General features: G+C 32.8%; 2 protein-coding genes across 5 annotated transcripts; one reads left to right on the top strand and one right to left on the bottom strand.

The window, feature by feature from the left end:
- Positions 1-6,015: 6,015 nt before the first annotated feature.
- On the top strand, positions 6,016-7,387 carry LOC135120860 (uncharacterized). The gene is made up of 5 exons (XM_064045176.1): positions 6,016-6,307; positions 6,384-6,488; positions 6,565-6,836; positions 6,889-6,992; positions 7,046-7,387. The coding sequence occupies exons 1-5, from the start codon at positions 6,109-6,111 to the stop codon at positions 7,299-7,301; spliced, it is 936 nt and encodes a 311-aa protein (XP_063901246.1). The 5' UTR covers positions 6,016-6,108; the 3' UTR covers positions 7,302-7,387.
- LOC135120861 (snurportin-1-like) lies at positions 7,299-9,729 on the bottom strand. 4 transcript variants are annotated; one of them, XM_064045177.1, is made up of 12 exons: positions 9,587-9,729; positions 9,489-9,521; positions 9,304-9,401; positions 8,599-8,686; positions 8,347-8,407; positions 8,148-8,198; positions 7,981-8,083; positions 7,874-7,920; positions 7,775-7,825; positions 7,599-7,686; positions 7,464-7,547; positions 7,299-7,396 (listed from the first exon to the last, which is right to left on the bottom strand). In XM_064045177.1, exons 1-12 carry the CDS (start codon positions 9,588-9,590, stop codon positions 7,352-7,354), a joined length of 753 nt encoding a protein of 250 aa, XP_063901247.1. In that variant the 5' UTR covers positions 9,591-9,729; the 3' UTR covers positions 7,299-7,351. The 4 variants fall into 4 exon arrangements, with proteins under 4 accessions (XP_063901247.1, XP_063901248.1, XP_063901250.1 ...); XM_064045178.1 differs by having other exon boundaries at positions 9,489-9,518; XM_064045180.1 differs by having other exon boundaries at positions 7,340-7,547.
- Between the last annotated feature and the right edge of the window lie 1,654 nt (positions 9,730-11,383).

Here is an 11,383-nt window from a genome sequence, read left to right as displayed (position 1 = left end):
ATAGATATGAATATTAATAGAAATTTTCATGTAAGAAACGACCTCTTAATTTTTATATGCAGTTTGTTTAAATAACCGTTTTGACAAATTGTAAATGTTGTGACAAAAGCAGTTTAGAGCGCAAGAGTACTTTATTACTAAAATCACTTAAAAGTGCTTGAGTGGAGAACAGTGTTTTTGGTCGTTAATAATATTTTGACTTAGTTTATTGCAGTATTAGCAAATATCGGTGTAACCCGGAGACCTATCAATTTGACGAGTGTCATTGTTTCCTGCTAATGGGCAACAGGTTTGCCCTTGAACCCGAAGATGGTCACTTTATTTGGTTCATCTCTACTATCTTTTTATTTTTATAAACAAGCTTGCAACTCTTGGGCTCTTTTTTATAATAGGACCCAGTTTCTAGCTTCTTCTCCAATTAACTTTTTAAAAGTCCCTAACACCTTAGCTACAGTTCTGTTATTTGACTAACGGGTGTGCTAGTTAAATTATTATCTTATTTATTTAACCTCTGCTTCATGTGATTTATTTCTGGCGCTCCATAGAGTGAACGAACACCATTACATTAAAGGCATGAAGCGATCTTTGCACGTCAAAAAAAAAAAAAAATCACTACATTAACACTGCCGCTGACCCATGAAGGCAACGTAATATCGTTATTCAAGCGAAATATTTGAAGGAGTTATAATAAACTCTTATGGCGTCCGCACGTAAGTTATGGGGTAGCCGAGGTTGAAGTGGCGGCCTGAATCTCTGTACACTTTGTACCAAAAGCAAAATCTCATTGCACAGCAAGCAACGCTTGTATGTGTTGTGTAGCGGTAATCATGACATATTCGTCTGTTCCCAGAGCCCACCGACAATAGCATGCTCGCTACAATTGACAAAACAAGCCGCGCGCTTCATGACATGGGCACTATGATTTCTTTATTAAGATGCATTACTTTAATACCCTAATGAGATTACTTTTACTTCAAGTAAAAACTGCATCACCCCGTTGAGAGCTCCTGGCCCGATCGAGCATTAAAAAATTCTATATATAAATTACACGAATGCGTGTCTTGGTTTAACATATTTGTGTAGCCTCCTGTTTCATTTTTAATGAACTTACTGTGGGGTTAGTATAGCCCCCTACCCTGTTAAAGGTATTTAAAGAGTATTCTTGGATAACTTAAATATGTAAGTTTTTATTGAGTTGTACATTCTTAAATATATTATGAAACATTAGTGAACATCCGCAACAGTTTATTATAATAGTTTCACACACGCTCTAAGAGTAAAAAGAGCAATTAACCATGCAGAATAGATTTTTCCGGTATATCAGCCCGCACCTTAAGGAGGCAGGAAAACGTAATGTATTTAGGGGTAAAATTATTCTTTTTCTTCGATCCCGCTCCCCCCAAGAAATTAATTATTTACTAAACTTAGAAGTAGTGAAATATATGGAAATGTTATTTAAAAATTTTAGAGTTTCCACCACACCAATAAGTGGGCGCCCATCTTAATGGGGATGTAAATCTTACGTCAAGGTATTAAGTCCTGACAAAGAATGAAAGTTAATATGAAACTCTCAATTGAGTCATCTACGAATATAGTTAATTAGTTTTTTAAATCCTTCTCTTCCTGTTAAACCTTAAAGTTAGAAGCCATGTTTCCGTCAATAGTACCTTTGGACTTTTATTCACGCGATTTATTAATACACTACTCTAGAGAGATAGGATTAAAAGACGCAGGATTTATAATTATCTTAAAAGTTACTAAAAGTATCATGTGATAAGGTGAAGGTATGTGTTAAACTTAATACCTTAATAAATTATTACTGGCCAATAGAGATAGGCTTCCCGTTTGTCGTAAGGGAAATTCAAAACAGAAAAAGCATAACGTTTTGTATACTGTCACTTTGTTTCATAAATTGCAATTTCTCTTGATATGGGGGCCAAATATAGTTTCACAGCCACCTTTTTACATTTTTTATTTCTTTGCAATTTAGTAAATCTCTGTTTAACCTATGCGTTAGTCCCTGGTCCACAGGTACTTCAGGGCATTGCGCCCTAGAATATCAAGGGAGGCCGCGCATTTTAGTAAAAAAAGGTACGATAGGCGTTTGTTACGTTTAAGAACGAGTAGAGATTTAGTCCTTACGTTAATTTTTAACTTCCAATTTTGGTACCATATATATAAATATATACATTTTATTAATTGACATATCAAGGTATGCACAATGCAATAAAAGAGAGTTTAATAAAAATATTAGGGTCTCATCACCGATAGATCAAGTCTTTGGAGAAGGAAGAGTCTGCTATAAACATGTATATAGAGGAGACAGCATATAAAGTGCACCTGATTGTAAACCTTCTCTTATCAATAATACAACAATTTAGTAATAGCTCGCTAGCAAAGTTTGTCCAGAATTCCGGCATGTTATACGTTACTGAGGTCTTTGTTTTTCGTTTTCTAATTTCGGGTAGCAATTTCAACTGTTCGTAATAAACGTAGTTATTTCTAGTCCAAGCAACTTATTTTGGCCAAGTATTCTTTGAAATAGGAAAAACTGATCTGCCGATATTCACTAATCTTTTGTGAAGAAAAGAATAATTAGAATGCATAACTACGGCATTTTTCAAACTATCTGAAATGCTCCTGGAGTGTGAGTAGAATTAATTCAGGTCGTAATTTGCACCAAAACCTTTTTAATAGAAACAAATCTTTGTTTTAAATGTAATCTCCACTAGTGTTTTTTATAGTAATAAGAGCGATTATAATGCCTTCTATTACTTCAAATAGGGAATCACACCACTCTTCTCTTAAAAGCTCATCAACAAACTTTATGATTTTGAGTGATTTCAGTTTTTGCGAGTATAGGTTTGCACAGTCATGCCTAATACTTTGTGGACCTTTAAGCCGCAAAGCTGGCAACGTATAACATAATACTAAGAATTATTAAGAATTATTAAGAACCAAAATTTTATAACGTTTGTACCGCATTGCTAAGTTTTCCCCAAAAAAATATATATAAGTCCTCTATAAGACTTCAAGTTTTCAAGTGAAACTTAAGCATATTAAAAACTCAATTTAATTATTTTTTTCGTATCTAAGTACGTCCTCTTTAAAACTTTAAGTTTTTTCTTTTAGTTTTGGAAGACTTATTTCCGTGTTCTTTCTGTCTTCAATACCAGTTAAACACTATTCTCTTAGATATTTAGTTTTGTTACCACAGTTACTATAAATTAATTCTTTCTGTTTCTAATTCTCGCTTAGCAGAACTTGTCTGCTTTAATTCTTGTATCGAGTTAAATATATCGTATAGTATATATCTAGACCATTTGCTCTTTGGATATAACAAGTATTTGAGGCAGTGGAGCAATTAGAATCTCACTTATAGGCGGTGACTACTTCTAACTACAGCTATTGCCTTTCTTAACTTAGGAATGTAAAAATCTCGTTGGAATTAATTAAAACTGTAACAAAAATACAAGTAAAAAAAATAGAGAAGAAGCAGAAAAAGGGAGGGTCCGAAGTCTCTAATGTGTTACTGGCGTATTAACTCTAATCCTTCGAAGACGCCTTTTGTTATAAGTAGTTGTGTTCCGTTTTTTTGGTACACAAGCGCTAACAAAAATATATTGAGCTAATCTAAGGTTTTTCTAAAATTTAATTTTAAAAATCACTGTTAACTTAGGTAGATGGGCGCACGCCTCATCAGTTTCATAACCGACGACTAAACAAAAAACAGATATTGTACATAAACGAGGAGGTTAAGTTCTTGTGTTAATGTCAACTTGGTGTTTTTTGTAAAGGTATTGTTTAATAACGTTAAGAAAAGTGTGCTTAAGGCGCCAATATTACGGCCCTCAAGTTTAAGATAAGTGTTAAAAGGCGTTAGTACTCCTAAAGTTTTTTATTTCAAATTTATTTAAAATTGACCTTTCATGGAGCTCGATTGGATACTCAAGCTCTCAATTAAGCGTAATCGCTTGGTGTTTTACATCAGCCGAACTCTGCATACCCTGATTTTCTAAGGGCAAAGTGCAGTACGTAGTAGCTTCCGTGGTCTCTCACCGCAGTACTAAACCAAGTCCTGAAGATTAAATTTTTAGATCGGATGGATTGAATGTCTATCTATAATCTAATGAGCTGTATTTAAAAAAGAATGAAAAAGTTAATGTTAATCATTTAATAGGCTAAGAGGAGGAGATAAAACTAGATACCTGAATAAAGGTTTTTCTGCTCTATTTAGGAGGGCATGCATATTTTGGTGTACTGGTAAGTCTAACAAAATAGATTGCATGGAGTGTTATTATGGAGAGTTTGGTTTATTGTGGCGATAATTTTTTTACGCCTTGTAGGGGGTGTATTGTTTAGCGTGGAAAGGGTAAAAAGAGAATTCTATTGCTTTCCGCCTTTTTCTCTTCAGTAAGCTTTCGAGGAATTCTAAGCCGGTAGCATAGGAGATACCTTTAAATAAATATATGTTGGAGCTATAGAATAATTTTTGTTATAACTAAAGTGATCACTTTAGTAGTTAGTGTTTATGGTCTAAACAAGAGGGCCACATTAATACTACCACATAATAGATACCTTTATATAGTTTGTAACAATTAATTATTGGTGAATCAAAAGTAAAGTAACTTTGAAAGGAACACTTTTTATTATTGCACGCATAGGTTTAAGATACCAAAAAAGTTGCATGCATCCAAACTTTCCTGTTATATTCGAATGCTCTTGAAAGAACGGGATGTAGGACCGTGCTTAGCTTAAGTGCTTGCTACTTTTTAGCGTCATTTGGAAAAATAACAGGATCCAAGAAAAAATTTTCACCACTTGTGATAATAACTTTATTTTTAAAGTAAACAAATATAGTGTTAATTATGTAAAAAGATATAGAAAGGACAATAATTTTATTATTGAAAGTATGATTGTATAACCTTGTTTAGGTAATAACATAAACCAGATATATATGAGCTTAAGTAAGAACGGGACATAAAAAAACAGAGCAGAACTAAACTAAGCATCATTATAAAGAGTAATCGAAGAGGAAGGAAATGTACAACCCTAAGCTTGTCGTCAAGTGCGAAGAGTTTTGTACTTTATTTAGGGAAAAAACCAAATAAAGTGTGTACACGTTAAAGTACTGCATTTCCCGAGCCCAAGTGTAAGCAGCTTTGGCTTTGCGTAGCGCTATGCCAGTTTTTACTTTTAGTAGTAGAAGGGCATGACACCTATTTCATGCCGGTTTAATATTTTACACTATGTGGTCGCTTCTTTATAAGTACCAAGATAAAAAGTTTTAAAAGAAAGCAGAAAAAGATTAGGTGTGCAAGCGGGTGGAAGCATTTGCGGACGTTGATTATAATGTCACTATATTGAAAAATCCGTCACAAGAATAAGGGCAGGGTGCTCCTTTAAACTTAACTGCATTGCAAATTAATGTGAGAAAAATTGCTGCTATAAACAAATAATGAACTGCCAGCTAATCTTACCATTGAGTACTACCGCTATACTCTGTTCATTATGCATATGAAAAAAATTAGCAAAGAATGGCAACCCCAAGAGAATTATCACTCAGAAGAAATGAATCTTACTTCCTTTAACGTTGTAAGTATGCAAGGCAGTGTCTTCATAGACTTAAAATCGTAGTTTAAAAAATAACCACTAATCAGTGATTAAGTACATGATTTTTTTTAAAGATACTGTGTTGAACGCATCTTGTTAAATCTTACCTTATACAAATCGCATGTAACGAGGTCCGTCACGTGGAAAGAGGGCCCCTGGGAAGTTCTTTCAGACTGACGGGCTCCAAGCTATGGGCTTCACGCACTGCTTTGTGCCGTCTTTGCTTATGATCTTTAGTTACTTGAAATAATTAAAGTAGTTATAGTAATTATGCATTTTTTTCAACAGTTATTTAATAGTAGAAAAATTTTAACAAAATTTATTAGCACTAAACCTAGAAACGGTGCTTTTTACTTATGTTTTTTCACCTACAACATTAAGAGAATATATAGCAATAACGCTAACACAGTTGCGTGTTCGGTACAGGAAGCTCCGAAGTATATTAAACAATTAAATAGCGCTAAAGGGAAAGTTGATATTTTAAAGTTAAAGAGGATGTCACCTTATTTCCAGGAGCCCACACCTGGTTTAACAAAACCTAATATAAGAGATTCCACTGAAGAGAGTATAATAGATTTACGTTTACCATCGTCGTTATTAAAAGAGCTGGATTTAAGTAGTGTTAAACCAGAAACAGTCAATAAGAATATTTATGAAACAAAGGGAAATTTATACAGAAATATAAGAAATTCAGGTGGGCGCCTTTATTCCTTCAATATACGTTGTTCGAGATCACGTTGTTAATCTTTTCCTTTTACTTAATAATATAGCTATACAAAGTCTGTCGCATAACGTTTTTTGGACTGAACAACAAGACTTTACTTTGGCCGTTTGCTCTTACGAAGCTGAACTTCTTAAAGTTAAAGTTAAACAAAGTAGGTTACTTGTTTAAATTTCATTAACTTCTACTTTTGCGACTTACTAATATAATTTGTCTTTTGCCTTTAAAAGAGTGTAAAACTATATGGTCTAAAAAAAACTTTGTCCCTCAAAGCGCACCGTCTTCCTTTAAAGCGCCTCCTGTAGTAAACACTAATAATTCTTTACGCAAAGAGCCTTCTGAGAATATCGTTAATTATGGTAAGAGAACTAATTTTGTAAGCAAGGTTGCCGGTGGAACCACAACTAAAGAGAAAAAATTAAAAACATACAATTTTCCAAGACCAAAGTTCTGTATTAGAAGTTTGTTGACGGGCGATGATTGGTTTCTGATCTCCAAAAAAGTTATTATTAGCATATATTTTGTTATAGTTTTTGAGTTTTTTTTTGGAACAGATTAATGATGGAAAGCTCTCCTACAGTCACCATCATTGCAGAGTGAGATACGTAAATTATCTGAAAACAATCGCCAGATCAATACTACATCAGGCGAAAACTGAGTAAGTTTTACTTGTTACGCGTCTTTATATATCTGAAATTACTTCTACTGCAGCTCGACGGTAAAAAACTTTATTACAAACTTGAAGAAGTTTGTTACTAACGAAAAGGAGATAGACTTGCTTGAGTGGAATGCAGTAGCTGAAAAATTTGAGTGCTACAGGATTATACATACGGAAAACAGTGGATATCAATTAAGCATTTGTAAAGAAAGTGAGGCTCTTCAGGAGGGGGCTATGAACAGCAAGTACGGCATCTCGCTGAGTCCCGCTATAGTTTATTTGATTTATAAGCTTTCGCCTAAGAATTAACGTTGCTTGGAAGAGATTGGAATTCTGATCAATTTTTTTTTTTAGCTTTATTAGGATGAACCAAAAAATAATCTGTTTATATCCATTTTTTGTACCTTTTTTTGATATATTTATAATATACAATAAATATGCTTTCCATATACTTTAACTATACGAGTCTACCCAGAAACACAGTGGTGCGGCAGCTCTGCTGTGGTATAGGCTTCTCCTGTGGAAAAACAGGATCCCGTCCAGCCGTGTGGCAGTCTCGTGATAGAGTAACTGAGCAAATTACGGAAGTGCTGCAAGTTGACTCACCGTGAATGTCTCGAGCGCTTTATAAATATTATTTATGCAGCATTGACCGTAGGGAAGTAAAGCGAACGGATATGGATTCATTTTGGTCCTTTTTTGTGAAAAATAAAATTTTGAAAAAAAAAAGTTGTTTACTGGCTTCGCCATTTTTTCGAGTTAAAAGAAATATATAAAAGAACCGTTTTGCTAAAGATAAAAGTTCATTAATTTTGCTTTCTAGCCACTGAAACCTAATAGTCAACTTAATACTAATGCGAATTTAAATAGTATAGCAAAACCTTAATTCCGCTGGAACTTCATTAAGTGGTTGTCCCTTCCATCGCATCTAAAAAAAATAAAAAAATAAAAAAGGCACTATCTATACTTTTAGTGCGGACTGTGGCACCACGTCGAGAATATAAAACTGTTCAGTTTCTTCCTCGTATATACAATCCAACCAACACTGCAGCATTTTGTGTTGAACATCTAAACCGTTTCCTCCTGGTAAGCTCATCAAAAAATTTAGTATAATAATTATAATTCAAAATAAATTTATAATTATTATTTACTTACTAACTGTAGAAGGAGGGAAGGCAGCATCCGTTTCTTTGATAGCTGCGCGTTCTTAGTAGATTTTATTAATTTTTATTACTAATATTTTCAAGTAGAATTACATAGTCGATATTTATATTAGTTTTCTTATGTATAAATTAAATTATTTTAAAAAAAGTCTTAAGGGGTTTATAAAGGACTTATAGTCGAGAAGACGTACTCTCCTTTGCTAGAAACAACCAAACTTCTTTTTCCTCTCGGGCACAATTTAAAAATCCAATCTTTGTTTAAAGATATTGGATACGTATAAGTAGTTTAGAACTGAATCATACTATAATATTTTATATAGTAAAAATTTCTTATATATACGTACAAGGTCAACTAAAGTTTTAAAATGTTATTAAATTTACAGTTTTAACAAAGTGTAATTTAATTAATAACTGGGTGCTATAAAAAAATATTAAACTTGGACCTTTTTCAAAGTTTTCAGGAATAACTTCCATTATCACCGAACGCATTATTTGTTTTTTGAAAAAAGCTTTTCTTTTAGAATTCTGATCCTGAAATAAAGCAAAATAAAATTTGCTTAAAGTATTGGTGGCGTAAAAAAAAGTAGAATAACTTTACCAATGAAACAAATTATAATTATTAGTATTATAGTAAAAGTTTTATTTCTGCAATAGAACAGGAAAAATATAAGTTTAACTCCCACAAAAGCATTTTAAAATGTTTTTTAATATAATAAAAAACCAAAATATTGCAGCATCTTTTTGAAATTATAAAACATTATAGTTTTTATATTATTGTATTCTCTTGCCTTAAATCTATTCATTCTAAACTTCTTTACGTTATTAATAACGAAAATTAAATTAAACGTGATAACAAGCAAGTTTCTAGCTTTCTTACCATTAAAAAGTATAAAACAGTGTTTTCCATAAAGTTCGCTAAGCGAAAATCCATAGAAGTATAGGATATAACACATAGTTAAATTAACCTTTTTAAAAAGCTAACTTTGTAAGTGAATAATATATATATATAAGGTCTTCGGTAAAAAAAAATCCAACTTTTTTTTTTAATAAAAAGATCAAAATTTAGGCTTATAAATCTGAAGAAAACAGAAAACTTTTAATAAATAGATAAAGGTTTGCACAATATCAGTCTCAGACACATAGTATACCTCTTGACTAAGACATCGAACCTTGCCATCTAACAAAATATTATCATTGTCCTGCTTTTCATATTCCAGTTTGCGCTTTACAGGCGTCAGGAGGCTTTCTTTGTAACCATAAATTTATATATTAAAATGAATTAACTGAAAAGTTTTATATTAGAAAATGAAAAAAGTAGAATATAAAAATACACCATACGCTTCATCTTCATAGAAATTAGTATCTTCTAGTAGTATAAGCATTTTTACCAATTAAAAGTCGTAATAAACTAAAAAAATAAACTGTAGTCACCCATCTATAAATATTGTTACTGTCGAAAGTAAAGTTTCTTCGAGCTGTGATAGTCAAAATGTCGACAGTCCTACACCCAGTAAGTTAATTATAAACCTTAAGATGTTGAAGTATAAACTAAATAAACTTCCTTTAACAAAAGCTAAAGGGCTTTAAATAGAACACATCAAATATTATTCTTCTATTTAGTATTTGTGTAATAACAATCCTCCCCTAATCGTTCGATCGAGTCAATAACTCGAGCCTTTATATTAGTAAGTAGCTCACTTGGTAATTCGCTTGCACCTCTTACCTTCACCCCTCCTCCAAGATTCAGCTCCTGACCCTAAAGACAACAAACTTATCGTCCTTATTAGGACCCGCTTGTAATTAAAAAATTTTGTGTTCGGTTAGAAGTTTGTTTAGGGAGATATAATGCGCCAGGAAAAGTTAAAGATTGTTTTGTAACTGTGGAACAAGGCACTATTACTGGCGCATTGTAGAACCATGTAGTAGACGCGTATGTCATGCAGATAGGAAAGTAGGAGGGTTTATAAAGGGCTTGTCCATTTTGTGCTTCCCAATGTGTAGATGCCGTGATGCTCTAACTATTAGTGAACGGTGACATGTCATTCAACATCAGCGCCACTGGCGGTGTAAAGCACTATTTCGCGTAAGAAGTGTTTTCTCTAATTTGCATGGACAATAACCCAACCTCGCGAAAGACTACCGTTTTGCTCGCTTATAGAAATCCACACAGAGAAGGTTTTGCTCGGTGGCAGTAAGTCGGTTTTTTAGAGCGCAAAGAACAAGGGTAAAAAAGATGAGAATCACTGCGATCCTTCGGAAAGATCTTTTTATCAAAGGTTAGTCCTTAAGAGTCTAAGAATGCTTACTTGTTGAGAGACGACATGGGCAGAAGAGTTCTTCGTAATCGCCTGTTTTACAATTTTGATTGTAATTATTAAATTTTACTTATTAGATTGTTTTAAATATAGGCATTAATATAACTTTAGAACTGCTATTAAAATAACACTGTATAACTAATTAGTTCGTAAGCCTATCCTTTGATTTATTAGATAAGGTGTCGGCCCTTTGCTAAGCTAGCTGTGGGGGTATTTTATAATTTACGAAGGTTAGTGTGAAGAGGCAGTCTACAACTAATTTAGAATTAAATAGATCTTTTAAATTGAGTACACTCTTTATGTATTATAACTTCTAGCTCTCTATGGTTTCCTTGGGCATCTTTCCTTAAAACCCTTCATTCGTTCTTAAGTTAAGAAAGTAAAGTGAACTGCAGTCTTTACATAACATGAGATGATAGTCTAAAAATATCGTGAGATATGACAAAGTAATAAGATAACTAGAGTTATCCTTTCGGTAGAGGCGGGGATCTAGTTAACAGTTGATTTGGATTTTTTTTTGGAAATGCTAAATCTTATTTGACAGCGTCGCGAGTGCTGGAGTCATCTTAAGCGTTAGTGCGGCTTTTACGTATAAACAGAATTCAAGAATTTTAAATTATTTACTCACTTTATGTGAGTTGGCAATTACTTAAGGAAGCTGTGAATTATTTATATAGAGTTATTTCCTTTTTTATAAAATTGCTTCAGAATTTTGTAGTACCTGGTAAAACCAGTGGAAAAAAGTTATATATTATTAAACAAGCTAAAAGGCACATTTTGTTGGTGTAACAGCTTTAAAAAAAACACTCGAAATCTAGTTTTTTAATTCTATTACACAACGTTTAGTAAATATTGTAGAATGGGCTAAAAAGTTAGTAAAACTAAGTTAGCTATCTTTTGTTAGTTAGTTAAA

The sequence above is a fragment of the Zophobas morio genome, unplaced genomic scaffold (genome assembly GCF_036711695.1).
Source record: "Zophobas morio isolate AGI-343-1 ecotype UQ-CSIRO unplaced genomic scaffold, CSIRO_AGI_Zmor_V1 ptg000428l, whole genome shotgun sequence".
NCBI classification, from domain to species: domain Eukaryota; kingdom Metazoa; phylum Arthropoda; class Insecta; order Coleoptera; family Tenebrionidae; genus Zophobas; species Zophobas morio.
Note: the sequence above shows the minus strand (reverse complement) of the source record. Positions and strands in the feature narration are given on the sequence as shown.